The following is a 20885-nucleotide window of genomic DNA, read 5'->3' as shown; positions in this document are numbered from 1 at the left end:
TGTGCCTCTTACCCAGGGATCCTGCCCAGTGGCCAGATTCTGTAGCTGTGACTGGACCTCCAGGACAGTAGTGGACCACCTTCCTGACTTGCCAAGCTTATTGCTCCCTGCCAATAGCTCTGCCCTCCCTATGATAGCTGGGCCCTGAGAATTCCCCTACCAACCATCACCAAAACCCAGATAAGGACTATTTCCTGAATCAGATCAAGGTTACCTTGTCCATTGGATGTGTTGGGTTCCTAGATTGGGCTTTGTAGCTGGATTGGGCTCTCAGCATGCTCTGCTCTCCATGTAGCCTTTGTGCTCTATTGAGTCATAGTAGGTGGTACTCAAAACTATACTCTTTGAAATGGAGAAGGGGGCACTAAAAGGCAGCAGAAGAGGGACCTCTTTAAACACGTATCTTCAAGTATTTCAAAGGTTGCCATATAGGGAAAGTACTGGACTTGTTCTGCATAGCCCTGCATATCAGAACCAGGACTCCAGCTAGGTTGCAGCCACTAAGCCTTCCTTAATGCTAGCTCAAACCTAGCAGTGCTTCCAAGAGGTAGAAAGGGATTCCTTCTGGAAGCCTTTCCTTATGGGAGGGAATCTGGCCTAGGCTGGAATAGCAGGTCTAAGTTTCGTTTATCAGTTTATTTCCACTACAGCATGGATAAGGATAGTATTTACTTGGCTGGCATTTGCAGGCATGATATATTGCCATGGTAATATGTCTATCATGAGCGACCTGCAATCCTACCCCTTTCTCTGTCTTCAGGGACTGCAACTGAGAGTGGCTTTATTGTAGCAATATCCTCGCGTCTGCTCTGATTTTTTAAAATGTACTCAATCAGCAAATAAATATTGAGTGATTATTATTTCTTAGGCACTGTGATTCATTCATTGCTCAGTACTTTTAACTGCTACACTTAGCCAAGTATTTTTGACATTGCACTCATGAACTGGATGTTACAGACATTGCAGAAAGGGTTCAAGTATCAAGTGATGTTGATTTATAGCTCACCTTTAAATTTCTTTTAAATTTAAGAATTACTCATTGAGCTCCTTGAGTCTAGACTCATACTGAGTAGATGTCTAGCCTCTCAAACATGAATTTGGATTCATGTTTCTTCAGTCTGTGCTACCAGATTCCAGTATTTATCTACACAGATAGCAGGGAGGTTTGCTGTCAATGTCATCGCTACTTCCTTAGGAGAGACTGTAGGGCATAGTTTTGAGGAAATTCTCCTCTCCTTAAACTTCTCCTCAGCAATAGCAGCTGGGGCTTGGGCCAGGCCATCTGTCAGGTGCATAGTCCCAGTGGCCCAGAAATAGAATTCTATTTCAGATCCTCTGAGAGGCTTTAGCCAGAACAAGCCTTCAGGTTAGTAGGCAAGAAGCATCATGAATTACTGGAGTTCGTTTGTTGGAGCCTCTTATGAATGACATCATCCATGTTAAGAAGCTGGTAAGAGTCCTTATGAGAACTGTCAGTGAAATCGGTATAGAAAAAGCAGTGCTAAGATTGGCCTTCTACTGACTTAGTGTATGCAGGGTAGGGGGCCAGTCATATTTGATTAGATACCTGGTTTCAGAAGTCCAAAATTCCATTCAGTGGGAAAAGAAATCAGCACTGAAAGCATAGGATTGCTATTTGATTGGATCAATCATTGTTTGCAGTAATTAACTGCTGTCCACACTCAGAGATAGTCATGAGGATGAGAGAGGACCTAAAGGAGTATTTGGTTCATGCAGAATTATACTCAGGTTGTCTCAGTCAGACTATGATAGTTTTCAGTGGAGCCAGGAGACCCTTCCTCAGGACAGCAACTCCAATGATTCCAGCTACAATTATACTTGGGTTTGCCATATTTATTTCGGATTGATCTAGAAGATGACTGACACTGTAATGTGTAATGTCCACGTTCCTTAGAATATTGTTTTGGTAACACCTTTATTGGGATATAATTCACATCCCATTTAAAGTGTGCAATTTAATGGTTTTTAGTATATTCACAGAGCTGTGCAGCTATCACCACAATCAATTTTAGAACGTTCGAGTTACCTCAAAGAGGAACCACACAATTCTTACCTATCATCCGCATGATGATCATCCCCCAGCCCTAAGCAACCTATATATTTGCCCATTTGGACATTTCATGTAAATGGAATCAGATAATATGTGGGGGGTTTTGTGACTGACATTTCACTTAGCATGTTTTCAAAGTTCGGCTGTGTTTTAGCATGTATCGATACTTCATTTCATTTTATGGTCAAACAATATTCTTTCATATGGATATACTATATTGTGTTTATTGATTCACCAGTTTATGGACATTGCTACTGTTTCCATTCTGGGGCTATTATGGATAATGCTGCTATGAACATCCACATACAAGTTTTGTGTGGACTTAACGTTTTCATTTCTCTTGGTATATACCTAGGAGTGGAATTACTGGGTAAAATCACTCGATGTTTCACTTTTTGAGGAACAACCAGGCTGTTTTCAAAGTGGCTGTACCATTTTACATCCCCATCAGCCAGGTATGAGTGTTCTGATTTCTCCACATCCTCGCCAACACTTGCTACTATCTTAGATTTTTCAGTTATAGTCATCCTAGTGGGTATGAAGTGATATCTCATCGTGGTTTTGATTTGCATTTCCTTGATGAGGCATCTTTTCATGTGCTTATTTGGCCATATTTATTTGGCGAAATGTCTATTCAAATCTTTTGCCTGTTTTTGGTTGGGTTGTCTTTTCATTATTGAGTTATAAGAGTTCTTTGCATATTCTAGATAAAAGTCCTGTATCAGATATGATTTACACATATATTTTTTCATTCCTTGGGTTGTCTTTTCACGTTCTTGATAGTATCCTTTAAAACATAAACATGTTTTTAATTTCGATGAAACTTAAATTACCTATTTTTCTTTTGTTACTTGTGCTTTTGGTATTACATCTAAAACACCAGTGCCAAATCTGAACTTATGAAGATTTACCCCTATGTCTTCTTTTAAGAGTTTTGTAGTTTTAGTTCTTAAATTTAGGCATTTGATTCATTTTGAGTTAACTTTTTTATACAGTCTGAGTTGAGGATCCGACTCCATTCTTTGGCTATCAGTTGCCCCATAATCTTTTGCTGAAAAGACTCTTCTTTCCCCATTGCATAGTCTTGGCACCTTGGTCAAAAAATCAATTGGCCATAGATATATGGGTTTATTTTGGGGTGCTGAATTCTGTTCCACTGAGCTAGATGTCTACCCTATGCCGGTACCACACTGTCTTGATTACCTTGTTTCTTTGGAATAAAAACATAACTCATGAAAGTCATGTTCTGAAAATGCAAAATTATGCACCAATTTTATGTTATGAAATTAGCTGTCAAATAATATGTTCAGTTTTAAAATCAGACTCTTTAATCCTGTCTAGTAATACAGATAGTATATGCAAACATATTATTTCCCATACATATTAATAAGATTTGGCATTTTAAGAAAAATGTTTATTCTTTTCAGTTTATTTTTTTATGGTAGCAATTTGCTTTAGATAATAAATCTTTCTCACATCTCTAATGAATTCAAGAGAGTTCTCTGGGACTGACAATGACAACATGGGGAAGTGGAGAGGTTTGGAATCCACATCGAAAAATATCTGTGTGGCAGGAGTTCAGGAGGAGGTTTGATTTGAAATCTAATGAACGACGGAAAGATGGCTTGAGAAAGGCTCTTGTCTGTCAAGCCCTTCACCCAGAGAAGCCCTGCCCTCTTAGTTTGCGTGACTGACAAAGACTTGGAGTCGAGTTTGAGAAAGACCACTCGTGACTATGTGTTCTGTTCTAATCTTTTTAGACTTATTTTTAAAAAAGAAAATAATAATGTAGCTGAATGCAGTGGCAAACAGAAGGCGGCCATGTCTCACTTGGTAACTGTCAGGGAAACAATTGATGTACCTAAATATAATATAAATAATCCGCTGATTCTGCTATGGAAGAAAGCAACACAGTCTAAGAGATCATATGTGGTCCTAATAAAAGAACATCACTAGATGCGAATCTAGAAGGCTGGTGTTCTATTCAGTTTTTTCTATTGTAAATCAGGAATTAATATCTCAGTCTGTAAAATAATGCGTGGTTCTGAATCTTAGACAGCATCCAGGCTATTCCCCTTGGAGATTCATTTATTTATTCATTTCATCTTTCTGCCCTCCTCCCTTTGTCACTGTACTTTTCATGGTATCTTATGTACAAGAGAGGTTCAGTACAGGAGATGTATATTAGAGGATGGGAAGAGAATTGGAGAGGAAAGGGGGATGGAGAAAAAGCAGGGCACCAGACACAGAGCAGAAAAACAGATGGGAGATCAACTGAAGTCATTCCTGTGGTCTCCTCTATTCCCGCACATCTTCCCCATTTCCACAGTGGAACGGATGAAGGAACCACTCAGGATTAGATCCGTGTGCCATTCGGGCCACACTGTTCATGCTGCATCAAAGATACTGTTGTTCGTAAGACATTTTCACAATTAAATCACAGCTTACCTTACCTCGAAGCATACTCTTTTCAAATAAATCACTTGTTTTATTCTCAAATTCAGACAACAGTTATTTGAATTTTAGTATCACTACAATAACACATAGATTTCTTTGTCATAAAACTAGGAAAAATAAGGAAAGAGCAAGTAAACTGATGTGTATTTGATTAGACATTGACCTGGCTGCTATTCTGGAGAAAATTTTTTATTCATTCACTATGTGTAGTTTTTCCTCTACTTTGTAGTTTGCTTTGTTCAGGAAGGAATATAAAGCTCAGTGTTTGGCGTAAATGTGCCAGCATTTTTACAGTGAACTGGACCAGTATCTGTCACAGTCTCTATCCATCTGTCTTTTTTTTTTTCTTTTCCCTAACTTTTTTTCTCTTTGGTTATAGGCCAAGAAGGAAGGGAGAACATTCACCACCACAACGTTTCGAAGGGAATACATTGCCAGCATTTTGAATACTTATTTGGACAAACATTTCTTCAAGGTAAATATTACCATTGTACCAGTGATGGGGGCACATCATTAGAATTTGCAGATTGCAGTGGTAGTGCACAAAGGCTTAATTGTTTAGTCTGGTACAAACCTAGAGTGATAGGAGCGAAAGGAGAGGGAGCCGGAGGGAAGAAAATAGCGCTGTTGGGATATCCTGCAGTCTCTTCTAAATGTGTTACCAGGAGAATGCCGTCAGAATCTGGGAGCCCACTGAGCTGGATTCAAAATGTGTGGGAAAAAGGGGAGAAAGGGGAAATCTGTATTTTTTCTTCGTGTCAGTGTCTCTCAGATATTCATGAAAACAAAAGGCAGTGTGGTCTAATTGTAAAAATAGCATTTCTTCTTTTATGAGGAAAGAGTTGGGTAATTCCTTTTAGGGGTTAAAATAAGATATATGTTGTATTCACAGCACAAGGGGGAAAAAACCTGAATCATAGTATTTTACACCAACTAAGACTTACGAATATGGGAGAGTCTGCAAAAATCTACCATCCAATTTCAAAGAAAATAAACTTGTCAACTTTCTCTGTTTAGCAGTTGTTGTAGAGTTGACAGTACTAGTCCTGAGCCGGCCAGAACGCAATTCCAGATTGGCATGGGGAGAAGAATGTTCTCCTCCCAGTCCTCATCCTGCCTGTTCTCTTCTGAAGGGGTTGGCTCAGGAAAGTGGAGGCGGTACATTAGAGGAGAATTTTGTGCTACTATTCATTCTCTGTTCTGACAGAGAAGACATTGTTTATTCACTGTAATAGGCTTGGCAGGAATCTGTGCTGTGCATACAGAAAGGAAACATTGCAGAGCAGTGGGGAATCTCAAAATCCTAAGCAATGGATCAGCTTAGAGCTTTTTAAAAAAATATATTCTAATAGCCTCCATGACTGTAGATGCAAGTCATAATTTGGGGAGATAGTTTTCCTTGAAGTGATCGTTTGCGTCACAATTGCATTATGCATGTCTCACATGGAAAAAGTCGTTAAGATAGCAGCCTGCCTATCGCAATACTGTAGCAACAAAAATTAAAATCATGCAAGGTGGGCTTCCCTGGTGGTGCAGTGGTTGAGAGTCAGCCTGCCAATGCAGGGGACACAGGTTCGTGCCCCGGTCCGGGAAGATCCCACATGCCGCGGAGTGGCTGGGCCCGTGAGCCAGGGCCGCTGAGCCTGCGCGTCCGGAGCCTGTGCTCCACGGCGGGAGAGGCCACGGTGGTGAGAGGCCCGTGTACCGCAAAAAAAAAAAAAAAAAAGTCATGAAAGGTGAGAAATACGTTCTAAACGCACTAGACCTGCTTTGAGATTGCTGCCTACATATAAGCATTCAGGTGTCGGTATCAACGAAAAATAACCCGTGCATGTCATCGGATGATTCACAGAAACAAGTGGGAGCTGCCTAAGATAAGAGAAAAAAAGACACATTAAAAGATATGCCTTGGGGTAAGAAGTGCCCCGCCAGAGCCAGTGTGAGAGGGTGCCATGCTCAGAATGTTCCAGAACTTTAAAGGCAACAACTGTAAAAGCCAAGGTTCAAAGCAGCGTGCAAACCCTGCACCGGCCTGGGGTTTGTGCTTCTTAAAAGCTCTGCGTTTATCCCACTCCGCCACTTCCCCCTGAGCACAGCGCCAGGTGTCTGGGACTCGGGGTGTGTGTGTGTGTGTGTGTGTGTGTGTGCACGCGCATTTGTGTTTCTCACCAGAGCAGATAAAGGTGTTGCCAGGCTTCAGGCTGCCATGTTCACAGACACAGCATGTGAGCTGGTCCAGGGGAGCCCTGAGAACAAGTGTGCCCAGCTACTCCAAGCCAAGTTCACCAGCCCCTTGTCCTTATGCTCAGAGAGAGATGTGTCATATTCCCCAATCTTGGCTGGTACTTGTAAGATCTCCCTGCATCTGTTTTTACAAGAACTATACGATATAAATTCTGACATTTCTAAAATTAGTTATGATGACATCAGTATACAGTCAGCTATTAGATGATAGCAAACCAGTCTCAGCTTTTTATGTAACTTATATAAGGATTAGTCTTACACACCTAGTGAAGATCTTTTATTCTACCACTTAGGACATCATTTATGTACATTAACTGCTTTGTTTTTTCTTTGAAAGAAATGTACACTTCCTTAAGACATATTTGACATTTTTAATAAATATATATTTATTAACCTTTTAAAAATATATAAAATATATTTAAATGATGCTATTTTCAAGTAAATACCAAAGACATCAAGAAAAATTAATCAAGATGTTACCGAACTATTTCCCTCTATTGTGCCAATCTTTTGGGCACATTTATTTTGTCTGTTTTAAAACTAGTTTTATTTTATTATTTTTAACAACTGAGGTAAGGACTATGAAGGGAGGTGAGGCAGAGGCAGGACCAGCCCCTACTGCTCCTGCCAGGGGCTCCTGGGAGGGGCTGCCCGTGGAGCAGGACAGGAGAGCCCTGAGAGACGCAGTTTGCAGGGCAATTGCTGGCCCACCTGTGATTCTGGCCGCCTTGCCTCTTGTTCTGCCTGCATATTCCCGTTCTGCTGGAATCTCTGGTAACTGTGCACGAGGCCTGATCATTAGTGTGTGCAAGTAATAGCCAGGCTCTCCATCACAGGCTACCTCAGCCCGCCAGAAAGTCAGCATGTGCACCTCTGGAAGCAGCACTGCCCAGCCTGGCCTCGTTTGTATCCTTGTAATTAGTCAGGCCTGGCTGTCTCAAAACGAGGAGCGCGAGGGTCTTGTTTTCACCAATGTTGTGTGTCATCTTTTTCTATTACGAAAGGAGACATATACCAATAGAGGGAAATTGGAGTAAACACTTAATGATACTATTCTATTTAACCAAAACATATTGCATGGACAGTGAGGCAAGCACTGGTCTCAGCACTTTGCAAATATTAAATCATTTAATCCTCCAGACTGCTCTACTACTACTATTATGATTATTCCCATTTTACTGAAAAGAGGGTGAGTGAGAGGCCCGTGTACCGCAAAAAAAAAAAAGTATTAATAAATAAAGTGATTACATAAATATTTTTAAAGAATGTAATACTGTTTGAGGACCTCTTAAGAGTATACAAAGACATCAGTGACAGTCAGATGAGCAAGCACACTTACGACTCGTGAACACTGCAGGCTCCCATGGAGGTTTTAGTTTTAATTAGTCATAGATTGTTACCTTATCCATATCATGGATAGCTGATTTGTGAGACAATAAGCTTAAGAAGCATTGATATGATGTTATAAGCTGCAGTCATCTGGTCAAAATTCTTATATACTTTTCATAGTGTTGGTGATGTTTTATTTCCTAAACTGGGTAGTGGTTACATGGGTGTTTATTGAATTATACTTTCTGTAAATCTTAAATATCTTAATATATTTGGTAGGTTTTATATTAGCCTATTAGGATATCTGTCTGGTATAAAATTCAATGTTAAAAAAGAAAAAGTAGTGACAATTATATACAATTTGGCTTTTTATCTATCAGAAATAAACATCATTCATACCCTTAATATATATGTCCTCACACTCCTCCTGATAAGCTACCAAAACAGTCAAATCAAATCAAATATATATTAATTGCAGAGAAATGCTTACAAACTGTGACCTAAAACTTTTTGTCTTATTGTTTTATAAGTAAACACAAAATTATCATAGCTTGATTATTTTTGTTCAAAATGTATGATACCCAGACATATATTAATGAAAACAATTATTTTCTATTTTGGTATCAGAATATATTCAATATAGTTTAAAACTTATATATTTGGTTCCCAAATCAATCATACACCAGTGTGCCTTTTCAAAAATTTGTCTGCAAGTCATGTATTTTATGAGGTAATGAATGTAAAGTTAATTAAATAGCACATCACTTATTAAATAGGAAAAAGTCAAAATAGGATTATTAAAATTTATATTTAAATGACTATGATATTATAATATTTAATAATAACTTACCTAAAATCAAGTAATTTGGGACTTCCCTGGCGGTCCAGTGGTTAAGACTTCACCTTCCAATGCAGGGGGTGCGAGTTAAATCCCTGGTGGGAGAGCTAAGATCCCACATGCCTCGCTGCCAAAAAACCAAAACATAAAACAGAAGCAATATTGTAACGAATTCAAGAAAGACTTTACAAAAAATGCTCCACCTCAAAAAAAAATTTTTTAATTTTACTTAAGTCACTTCTTTCTTATATACCATAAAATGTTTAAATAATTAAAATATCTCCCATAGAGGTTTGCAAAAGTGTCACTATGCAAGTCAAAACAGGTGAAAAAGCCTTTAATGAAGCCAGGAAAAGAGGTTGCAATAATTATTTGTAATCAGTTTAAAGAGATTCTAGCCATTCTCCAGTAAACGACTGGTAATATGAGATCTAGTGATTTGCAGAAGGAAGATGAAAATCCAGTGGTATCGTCAGTTGATTAGAAGAAAATGTGAATCCACTCTTGGCCGCCTGCCTTGCTCCATCCACATCAAATGGGTATCTCCTGTAGTTTCTTGTCCCAGCTCTCAGTGAAAAGCAGCAATTACCTCTTCAAATGAGTACTAACCTCAAATGTGCTATACAAATCCCTATACTATTTATGTTCTTTTTATTTATTGCAAGATATATATAGATACATGTACTATTTTGAAATATTAATCATAAATCAATGGCATTTTCCCTATTTATTATTCTTTGTACAACAAAGGATGCTTTCTTCCCAAGAGTCCTATTTTTCTTAATCAGGTAAAATTTCTTAGAGTTTAATTTCCTTGTGTTCTTGGACATTGAGGCATTATTTGTACCATCTTGTTTGGTGAGCTTATTAGTTTTCATGTTATGACTTCACTATTAACTTATTTTTATTACAGTAAATACATTTTACATCTATTATATCCAAATGAAGTTAACGAATTTCAAAATGATTTAAATCATCATTATTCTCCAACAATATTCATGTTGCTTGGCTGTTCTAATGTTCATTTAAAAATCCGCTTCTCATGAGAGTAACTACTCTTTAATAAAACTTCAATAAAATTCTGAAGAAGAATTTCAGTGGATATGATCTAAGGAAAAATAAATATACATAAATGAAATATCTTTGCCATTTAATCGATGTACGCTACAACATTTCTCTGAATTGTAACTAGCTTTCGTTTTCAAACTTTGGAAGAATGAGTCATTTGTAGGAGGAAGTTGATGCTAAAGAACTATGTTTGGCAACTTGAAGAACATTTTTAGCACTTGGATTTCCCTATTTATAGTACAGCATCAGGCAGAGTAAAATGTTTGGCATTTCTATAAGGGATGCAAAGTCTTTAACATTCTCTGTTGTGATCTAACAATTCATTTCAGAGTAAGATGAATGAGTCTTGTTTGGAAAACGTTTTATACAAATATTGGCAAGGAAACTGTGACTGCATTTCTGTGGATTTTAAAAATGCAGACTCCCCTAAATTAAATGATGATAAATTGCACAATATTTCTTCTGCATTACTATAGTTCTCTGTGAAGTGCCTTTTATTACTCTGAACTCTCACACTCCTCTGCCTCATTCCTTGCTTTTTAGATTCTGTTAATCCATGTTGAAGTCAGAGACCGTGATTCTAGGTCCCTCCAAATGTCAAATTCTTTTTAACCTAACTTTCCTCTTATCTACAGTGTTTTTCTCATAATTAAAACTCCAGATTACTTCATTAACATATACCCTTTTCTTTTACATTAGAGCACCTGAGAACAGTAATTTGTAGGATTTTGTCCTTAACTGGCTACACAGAAGAAGAGAGATAGTCATACCCACACACCCCGCCCCACACACACACAGTTGAACTAGTGAAAAAACAGAGCAAACTAAATGTAATGTGGGATCCTGGATGGGGTCCTGAAACAGACAAAAAAAAAGGACATTAGATAAAAACTAAAGAACTCTGAATTAAATAAGGACTTTAGTTAATAATAACGTACCAACATTGGTTCATTAATTATAACAAATGTACCATGTTAATGTAAAAAGTTAATAATAGACTAGAAAAAAATACAGTAACTGTATTCATACCTAATGTAGTAAAGGGCTAGAGTTGACTCCAGCCTGTTTTGTCATAAGAGGAAATGGAGTAGGAAGTGATAACTAGTTCTCCCATTGCCAAGGTCTTCTGACACAGCCACCTGCAGCAGAGATGGGCAAAATCCGAGGCCAATCCCAGCCAGCCACAGTGACTGTGGGGCTTGAACACACTGTGCTGCTCTCTTCCTTGTACCCATCTCCGGAGACATGAGAGCGTTCAAGCTCAAACGTCCTGGGCTCAATTCCCAGTCATTGGGTATTGGGGGCTTTGCTTGATGTGTTAACCTCTCTGGACCTCAGTTTCCATTTCTATGAAATCAGAGGGGGTCACACCAGATTTTTCTCTCCCAAAAACTGTGGCTTAGAAAAATTCTGACTCTCTGAATATGTGCTAGAAGTCTCTTTGTGAATGGAATTCATTGACGATGAAATTTTGGTACTAAAGCAATTTGCATGCATTACATAGTTTATAGCATAGGATTACTATTTATCATTTGCTAGCATTTTTGTACTCTACATCCCCCCAAAAATACTAGTCCTTAAAAATAATACTGTTGCCACGGGAGACCCACTTATACATTCAGAAGATAAGACCACAGTTTTTTGAAATGCCCACATTGAATCTGAACTCAAAATCATATTAAATAATAAATTATACCTTAATTTGTCATACATTTTTATTTTCATATAAGGTACATTTTCAAACAAAGATTTTAGGTTCATGTGCTTCAATGCAATTGACTTTGAATTTATTATTTAATATAATTTATAGTGTTATGTGGTGCTTTAATTTAGGGCAATAAGATTTTGAATACCTAATTATACTTAAGGCCTTGAAGACATTTTAGACCCTGCCAAGTGTTCATGTTATGCTTGTTGAGTTAATCATCAGGAAGATACTCATCTGATAATTATTTCTTAATTCCTTTTGAGTCAGTCATTGTCCATTATAAGAAATTATTATTTTCTAGCTATAGGTTTTCAGTGCCGTGTTTTGATTAGAGGCATATAAAAAGGAAAGCTTACTTAGGTCTGCCTTAAAAGTTAAATCCAATAATAATCACTTGATTGGTGGAAGCACTCTGGGGAGGGGTTGAATAGTGGTTCTCAACTTTGACTAATTCAGTAAAGTCAATCCAGGGGCTTTTAAAAGTCCCTATGTGCAGGATGTACCCCAAACTAATTAAACTATTCTCTAGAGGCATTTTTTAAAAATTTCCCAGGTATTTCCACTCTGCAGCCAAAGCTAAGAACCACTAGCCTTAAGGGAGTGGGAAATGCCTCCTGTGATGGTCTTTCTATAGCAGAATTCTCCGACTCTTTGAAATTGGGTGACTTGAGTAGCGATGGATCATTTAAAGAGTGTATACTTTCAAAGAGAAAGAAGGTTGTCAATATTAAGGGGAAAAAATCATGTCCCTTGCCCTAGATCTCCACCTCACAAATACCAGGAGAGTTTGTCCTGATTTTGAAAGGTTTTAGGAAAAAATCCCCTGCATGCCTCAGTGCTACAGTGTTTGCTTTGGCTTTTGTTTTATTTGACATTTCAGGTCATATACAGGATCCATGAAAGCTAACATTTATTGAGCACCCCTGCTAAGTATCAAGCCCTGTAAATATGGCTCTGTTTCACAACCAAGAAAGACAGAAATTATTGACTTCAAAATAAAAATAAAGAGTCAGAGTTCTGTTTTGTTAGAAAAATTTTATCTCAGTGTAATTACATATTTAATCATTTATTCATTCATTGATTGAACATTTATCAAATATCTGTGCTCTTCCAAAAATAAGTTTAAAAATGCCGGAAGAGTACAAAGGGATCTGTGTCTGTTATCTTTTGCTTCATAAGAAATTTAGTGACTTAATATGACCACTTATTTAGCTTTTGATTCTGCAATTGGCAATTTAGGCTGGACTCAGCTGAGCAAGTCCTCTGGTCTCAACTAGCCACCCACATACAGCAGTGTTCACTGTGGTTTGGCTTTGCTGATCTTGGCTGGGTCCTCACATGTCTGGGGGCTTCAGCTGGGACAACCTAGTTGATGGAACACTGGTCCAAATGGTTTCTCACCCTTCAGCAGGGCTAGCCTAGTCTTGTCCACATGGTGGAGTTATGGTTACCTATAGAATGAGTGCAAGTATGCAAGGCCCATTAGGCCTAATCTCAGAACTGGCCCCCCATCATGTCTGCCACATTTCTTGGCCAAAGCAAGTTACAAGTCCAGTCTAGATTCAAGGGGTAGGGAAATAGCTTTCATCTCTTAATGGATGGTAGTGAAATGTCACATTACAAAGGATGAGGATAAAGGAAGGAGTAACTGTGGTTACTTTTGCAGTCAACCACAGATGGGAAACTCTAATTCTGTCTTGGGAAACTAGAAAGGTTTCTGACAGGTAGTTACATTTGAGCAGGTTTCAAAGGTGAAAAATAAATTTAAAATGTATTTCAGGTGAAAGCAATAGTATGAACAAAACTATCATATTGCAAGTTCCTTAGAGAAAAACAAAATGGAGATTGTAAGTTTCCTAAATGTAGGAAATATGTTTAGCCCAACACAGAGCAGGTCGGAGGCACTTACCATTTGCATCAAAAAGAGTCAGCACAGTGGAGCAATTAAGAGTGTGGGCCCATAAGACAGAGGTCATACCTGATAGCTTTACCTCTTACTAGTTTAGTGACCTTGGACAAGTTACTAACCTTTCTGTACCTCTCTTTAGTACAGTGATGAGAATATGCCTTTTGTATCAGTTAGCTTTGGCTGCATAACAAAGCACCCCACAGTTTAACAGCTTGAAACAACAGCCATTTACTTAGCTCCTGATTCTGTGGGTTTGTAGTTTAGGCTGGCTCAATTCTTCTGGTTTCAGTTGGGCTCATGTATATGTCTACAGTCAGCTTGCAGTCAGTTAAGTATCTCTGCTTCTGGCAATTGGCTGACTATTGGGGGACAATGAGGACACCTGGATCACATGTCTCTTATCCAGCAGGCTAGTCTGGACTTATTCACAGGACCAGCAGGGTCCCAAAAGTGAGAGCAGAAACATGCAAAGCTATGGTCTTGGTTCAGGTCTGACACTGTTACTTGCACTGCATTCCATGGGACAAAGTGAGTCCAAAACCAGCCAAGAATTAAGGGTATAGAAATAGACAACATTTCTTGCTGGAAGGACCTACAAAGTCACCGTGCAAGGAGTGAGGATAAAGGGAGGGGAAGCCTTGTGACCATTGCTACAATCTCCTTCACCTACCTGTAGCTCACAACAATCCTACGAAGAATAAGTGAAATGTAACTTGATCTTTCTAGGTGAGGCTCCAAGTTAAAAAGTATCTGGCAAATAGTGGATGTTCAATAAGTGAAACCTATTAACTTTTTCTTACATATATTAAAAATCAGATTTTCAGCCAAATTCTTTAATTGCCTACTTTTAAAGAGTATCAGATGAACCTCCAAATGGTGTTCAAGAAGTTTAAATGTTATGCATTTTTTCTCTGCTACAGAAAGATAATATAAGTAGAGGAAAGCGATTGCCTATGAGGGCATGTGTATCTTGGCACAGAATTCAGGTGTCGTCACCTGATGAAGCTGATAGAGCCTGGCAGCGGCAGCCAGACATCCTCACAGCCATGCATGAGAAAGACATACTTAATCTATGTGAAGGGTCAACTCAAGAAAAGAACCAGAGACAGTAAAGTGTAATATTTCAACTCCAAAAATATTAAAGGCATTTTAATAGGTCAGAACCCATTTTTAAACCTATGCAAAGAAAGAAAAACCTTAACAAATATATACTGATTTCTTTCACCATTTTCACAAAACCAGCCAAGCCCCATATAATTCCAAATGGATCCATAAATTGCTCTTGGATCCCACACATTGGATCCAATGGAGATTTATTTATCTGGCAGCTAGACTATCTCTAATCAGTGATGTGAACTGGGTCAAAAAAAATCTATCTTGGGGACTTCCCTGGTGGTTGAGTGGGTAAGGCTCCGCACTCCCGATGCAGGGGGCCTGGGTTCGATCCCTGGTCAGAGAACTAGATCTCACATGCATGCTGCAACTAACACCCAGTGCAGCCAAAATTTTAAAAAAAAATCTATCTTCTTTGAAATAAATAGGGCATCAAAAGTTATTCAGGAATGTGCAGTATAGAAATACGGCAAATGTTCATTGATGATGGTGTCTGCTTTTTATAACTGTGGACTTGAAGTTCCTTAAACATATGTCATGTGATTACTGGGCCCTGCGTCCTGACTCCAGCCTGTATCACCCAGCGCCCCAACTCCAGGAGCCCCAAGGCCCTCAAAAGGCCGTCCACCTGCTTACACTTAGCTTTCAAGCACTGAGTTTCAATTATACTGCAGTTCCTTTTATGATTTTAGAAAGTCCTGATGGTGGAGTGATTGAGACCTGTGGCTCCCATCTTCATTTCTCTCACTTTCTCTCTGAGTGATGGGGAATCAGGGGCGTCAGTGGGCATGGGTGCCTACTGAAACTCTATAAGCCTCAGTCCCTATTCCATTAATCCTGATCATACAAAGACACTTATGCTTACAAGGCAGTTCTGTCACATTCATAGTCCCAAATACTGAATCCCAGATATTTAGGTTAAATAGATTATCAGAAAGAAAAAGGCAATATAAGTTAAAATGTTCAAAGCAGCCCAATCCAAACAGGTTTGCTGATGGCCTTGCTTGTGCTTTTACATCCCACCGGTCCCGTGTGTACTCACCACCCTGTCTCCCGCTAAAACACAAGAGTACAGTCACTGTTTCCATAAAGAGTAAACAGTTCATTTTGAACACACAGTGTTTGTTTTTAAAGTCCTGTTTTATGGGCCACATAATAAAGTACCTAACCTGGTACCTAGCGTATGACCGTAAGTATTCGTGGACTTGATGTGTCTGTCTCTGCGTGCCTGAGAATGATTTCTGCTTTATGAAATTCACATTGGCAAGGAAAGTGATTTTTGTTGATGCTGCTAGACCATCTGGGGCTTGCTATTCTAAATTTGATGGCTTTATTTATACATAATATCTTTAAGGGGAATCCATATTTTTGACATTTGTTTGCCAAACGAGTAGTTGTATAAAGGTTTCTGAATCCAAGATGAGACAAATTTACCCTTGCAAACCTTGCAAATATCTTAAATTACTGCAATTATTTTTTTATAAATAAAAATTAAATGCAAATATGTTGAACTTGATCTCAAAGATCCCTGAACAGTCTAAGGTTTTTAATATTGTTACTGTAAAGGATTTACAGTATATTAACATTTTATATTAAGCACATGTCTTGAGAGCTGTTGGAAACCCTATTCCAATGAACACCATCCAAAAATTTAGTAAGCATAATCTATTTCATCCTTCAGATTTTAGAAGATGATTAGTAAAACCTAAATATTAGTTCTATTTCATACATCTATATACATCTAAATTTTAAGACTATAGAACCTGTTCCTTTTGTCTTTTAAAAGAATGGCAACCAATACCCAACTTGGAGGGTGTGGAATAATAATTTGCCTTTGTCCCCACCCTGCTCTGTCATTCCCCAACCATCAAGTTGAGGGTCAGTCACCATTTCTCATTATTTTTGTGCTGTGGTTTTCTTAAGGTAAAGAAAAAACAAAAGATAGAATGAGCAGATCATATCTTCAAAGAAAAATGAGAAACATCCTCTTTCTTTGAGAAGGAGAAAATATTTCCCCGTGGTTAACCTGGCCTGCCTCAGTGTTTGCATTACCTCTCAGGCCCTGTGCAAACGGGCCCTCTTTTAAATCTGACCTCATACTTCACAACTAACTATGGAAACAAAAACAAACAAAAACCAATACAAACCAGAGTCACCAGATTCAGCAAGATTACTCAAGAATGACTGGAGGAGAGATTGCCATATACTACCAGATGACAGACTGCGGTGTCTACTGACTATGAGTTCAGGGGTGATTTCATGATAGGGTTTCCATACAGTCTAGAAGGTATGGCAGACATTAGTCAAACCTATGGCACAAATATGTGGACATAGGAAAAAGAGGTGTTCTGAAGGAGAAATTCGTATAGCAATGAACAATGGCCTTGTGCATGAGAAGGCCTCCCTGGCATCTGATGGGGGGTAGAATTTAACTAAGGGAGGGGCTGGGGCAGTTGAAGGGGTTCCAGGTAAGGAGCAAGTGAGTGGGATGGAGACAGTGAGAGAGTAAATAGAATGAGAAGAGGGAGGGAAGGAGGCCAAAGCCTGGATTTGCAGGAAGTGGCAGCCAACTTTATATGATTTTATTTTCTTTATCCTTTGATCAGTGGGAAACCATTAAAGGATTTTAAGCAGAGAGCTTGGTATGATCAGCTTTTCTTTTTAGAAAGATTCCCTCTGGCTGGGGTTTGAAGAAGAAACTGGAAGGCGGCAGGGTGAATGCAGTAGCCAAGACAAAAGATGCTGGTAACTTGACCAGGGGATTGACCTTGGTGATGCAGAGACAAGGACTCATTGAAGAGATGGATTTGAAAGTCATCTCGGAGATGAGACCAAGAGGGCTTGGTGTGTTGGATTGGATATGCGGGGAGACTGAGGGGGTGGTAAAGGGGAGGACCCTGGGATGCGAGCTTGCGCAGAGAGCTGAAGGTAACACCATTCACGGAGATAGGGCATCCTGGAGGACGACCCGTGTGCAGGGAAGATGGAGAGTCCAGTCCAGCGTGCACACGTGCTGAGACCAAGGTGGAGACAGCCGGGGGCTGGGGCAGTGGGGAGGTCTCATGGCAGCTGGATATGGAATCTAGGGCTCATAATAGAGGCTTTGTCTGGAGATACAAATAAGGAATCAAGGCAGCCCGAAGGGAATTGAACTCATGGGTGTGGATAAGATGCCAGGAAGAAAATATGAGGCAAAATAATGAAAAAGGCCTAAGACTGAACCTCAAAGAACAAGGATCATGTATTTCACAACCAGGGAGAGGAGGGAAGCTCTGGGAGTGGCTTCTCAAATGTGTAGTTACCACCAGACTTTGTCTTTCTCATTTCCTGCCATTCAATACACTGGCATTTTAATGGACACATTGATGACAGTCATTATGGGTAGTTACACAAGCTGCACGTACAAAATTTGTAATGATTTTTTTTAACACAGATCGTCACATACAGAAACTTATGCACAAACCTCACAATCTTGTGAATGTGAGTTAACTGACAGGAGTCGACAAAACCCTTGATTGTTATTTGATTAGTTAAGTGATAGAAGTAAAAGAAAATAAATAAATGAAAGCCTGGTGGTGACATCTGGAGGCTTAATCAGCTCAGGTTCACATTTTTGGCAAGAAGGCTTCATAGTTCGTGCTTCGTCTTACATCACACAACCCAGTGTCCGGTTGTGCCTCTTTACACTGCGTTGATTCATCAGTTTGTTCACATGTGGTCATCCTGACTCACCCACTACAGTTTTCCATCAGCCCCAACCCTGTAGTTGAACAGCCTTGTATCAGTGCTGGGAAATAATCATTAGTTCTGAGTTGGCTTTGTGTCTGTTTATGGCCTACTGTATGGCATTACATAGGTTCCTGTAAATTTCTGTGAAAGTCTATTTGAAATTGAATTATATTTTAAAGAATTTCAAATTGATCATTATTTAAAAGAGTATTTTTGGAAAATATTCATATTATTTCATAATGCTACTCTTTTCTGAATACAAATTTATATATATTAGATTTGGTTAAAGCAAGATCCACCATCTCTTAGAACTTTATCCTGTCATTGGACTGCCTGCATTTGAAGCAGCTGATTTAGATGTTGATAATGATTACAATTTATTGTTTGAATTTAACATAACTCTAATTAGCTAACAGAGAGAAATAAACAGATACTAGAAGTACATTTGAATACTTTAGGTACACTGACTTTTTAAAAGATGCAGATTCTTCTTTATATTTTTGAATAAAGTAAGTTGTTAAAATAGCAAGGAAAGCAGTAGAAGGAACTAATATTTATTGGGTGACATTTCTGAGCAAGGGCACCAAACTGTGCATGTTTCACAAGATACAAATGGGCTGATTTTGTTAGTGATATGAAATATACTTTTCTATACTGAATGGAAAACTGAAATGCTAAAGATGCTGAACACAGCTGACATGCAAACACAGGCACATGTTTGGAAGGCTGGCAGAATGCAGCATTAATATGGCTTAAAGTGCTAGCCTAGACCAAACGGAAGTGCCTCGAAATAGAGGTAGGGTCCAACTGTCGATTCCATGTGTCAGGAGGATTTTTCCTGAAGACATTACAGCCGATTTCCTGGCCAGTCCTATTAGTATCACATGGTAATAATGGAAGGGTAAGATTACTACCGACAAAATATCCCAGGCTGTAAGAAACCCACTAACATTAAGTGGATGCTTTTCACAGTGTAACTCCCATCCCAAGCCAGACATGTATGGAAATGAACAATAGCAAGAGACCCAAAAACTTTTCCCTGGTAGACTGAGAACCCTACACTAAATAAACATGGTGTTACCCCCAGTAAAGTGACCTCAAGAAACCTCCACAGACCATTAGAAGTGCAGTTTCAGACATTAATGTCTAGCTCCTTTCTGCCGGGAATTGAAAGGAACAGCCAAGACTTCAAAAAAGAGAAGCTCTCTCTGGCAGAAACTGAGAGCCAGCAAAGGCACAGGGTACAAATCGCCTTCTGTGCGAAAGTGGCTGGCACTGTGGGTCCAATTAAGATCCCAACACATGCATATTGTGTGGGGAACTATAAGTTAAAATTGCAACTGTACATTCATTTATTATCTGTTCAGTAGTTTCAACCTTAAGGAGTACAGGACTATTTTTGGAACTACTCTTTTTTTTTTTTTTTTTTTTTTTGTGGTACGTGGGCCTCTCACTGTTGTGGCCTCTCCCGTTGCGGAGCACAGGCTCCGGACGCGCAGGCTCAGCGGCCATGGCTCACGGGCCCAGCCACTCCGCGGCATGTGGGATCTTCCCGGACCGGGGCACGAATCCGTGTCCCCTGCATCAGCAGGCGGACTCTCAACCACTGAGCCAGCAGGGAAGCCCTGGAACTACTCTTGATAAAACCGCAAAGGCGTGTGTTCATTCACTCCATCGATACTTAGTGCACACCACCGTTGTAGGTGCTGGAGTTACAGCTGCCTGGACAAAGGGCCTGTGCTCATAGAGTTTATGTTCTAGAGAGCATCCTCCGACTACGAACACAAAGGCCAATCCATAAGATGCTTTCAGATGGGATAACAGGAAAGGAAGAGGGGGCAATGGGTTAAGGCTGAGTTGGGGGTGCATGAGAGGGCTACAGAAAGGTTGGTCAGAGAAGGCTTCTCTGAGAACATGCTGTTTGAACAGGATGAAAAAAAGGAAGGGGAACCAGCTGTGTGATGACCTGAAAAATGATCGTTCCAATAGGTAAACAGCTAGTACAAAAGGGTGAGGACAAACTCAATATGTCCAAGAGCTAGAAAGAAATAGCCTGTGGGTTTGGAAGGTCATGGCCAAGGAGACTAAGGAAGCAGCTGAGGCTGAAAGGGTTGAGCCTGCCTCGCCCATGGTAGTCCTTCAGTTAATTGTTTCTCAGACTGACCTGAACAGTGTATCGTGTCCATTGAAACAATGAAGATCAAGAGAAAAGCTCTAGTAGCCTAAAGCATAAAGAAAGGTATTGTCACAATAATGTATTGATTTCTAGTACATTCTTTTTTTTTTTTTTCTCTTTTTTTGCGGTATGTGGGCCTCTCACTGTTGTGGCCTCCCCCGTTGCGGAGCACAGGCTCCGGATGCGCAGGCCCAGTGGCCATGGCTCACGGGCCCAGCCGCTCCGCGGCATATGGGATCCTCC

At 39.5% G+C, this 20885-nt stretch overlaps 1 protein-coding gene across 1 annotated transcript in view; it reads left to right on the top strand.

Annotated features, from left to right (window-relative positions):
- The window catches only part of PAG1 (phosphoprotein membrane anchor with glycosphingolipid microdomains 1), a 134747-nt gene that overhangs the window by 74014 nt on the left and 39848 nt on the right, over positions 1–20885 (top strand). Inside the window, exons 2-3 of the mRNA XM_060116250.1 lie at positions 2427–2526; positions 4908–5003. Coding sequence (XP_059972233.1) covers positions 2455–2526; positions 4908–5003 — 168 coding nt within the window. The 5' untranslated portion in view covers positions 2427–2454. The remainder of the gene's footprint in view (positions 1–2426; positions 2527–4907; positions 5004–20885) is intronic.

Source organism: Mesoplodon densirostris, chromosome 13 (assembly GCF_025265405.1).
Source record: "Mesoplodon densirostris isolate mMesDen1 chromosome 13, mMesDen1 primary haplotype, whole genome shotgun sequence".
Lineage (NCBI taxonomy): Eukaryota > Metazoa > Chordata > Mammalia > Artiodactyla > Ziphiidae > Mesoplodon > Mesoplodon densirostris.
Note: the sequence above shows the minus strand (reverse complement) of the source record. Positions and strands in the feature narration are given on the sequence as shown.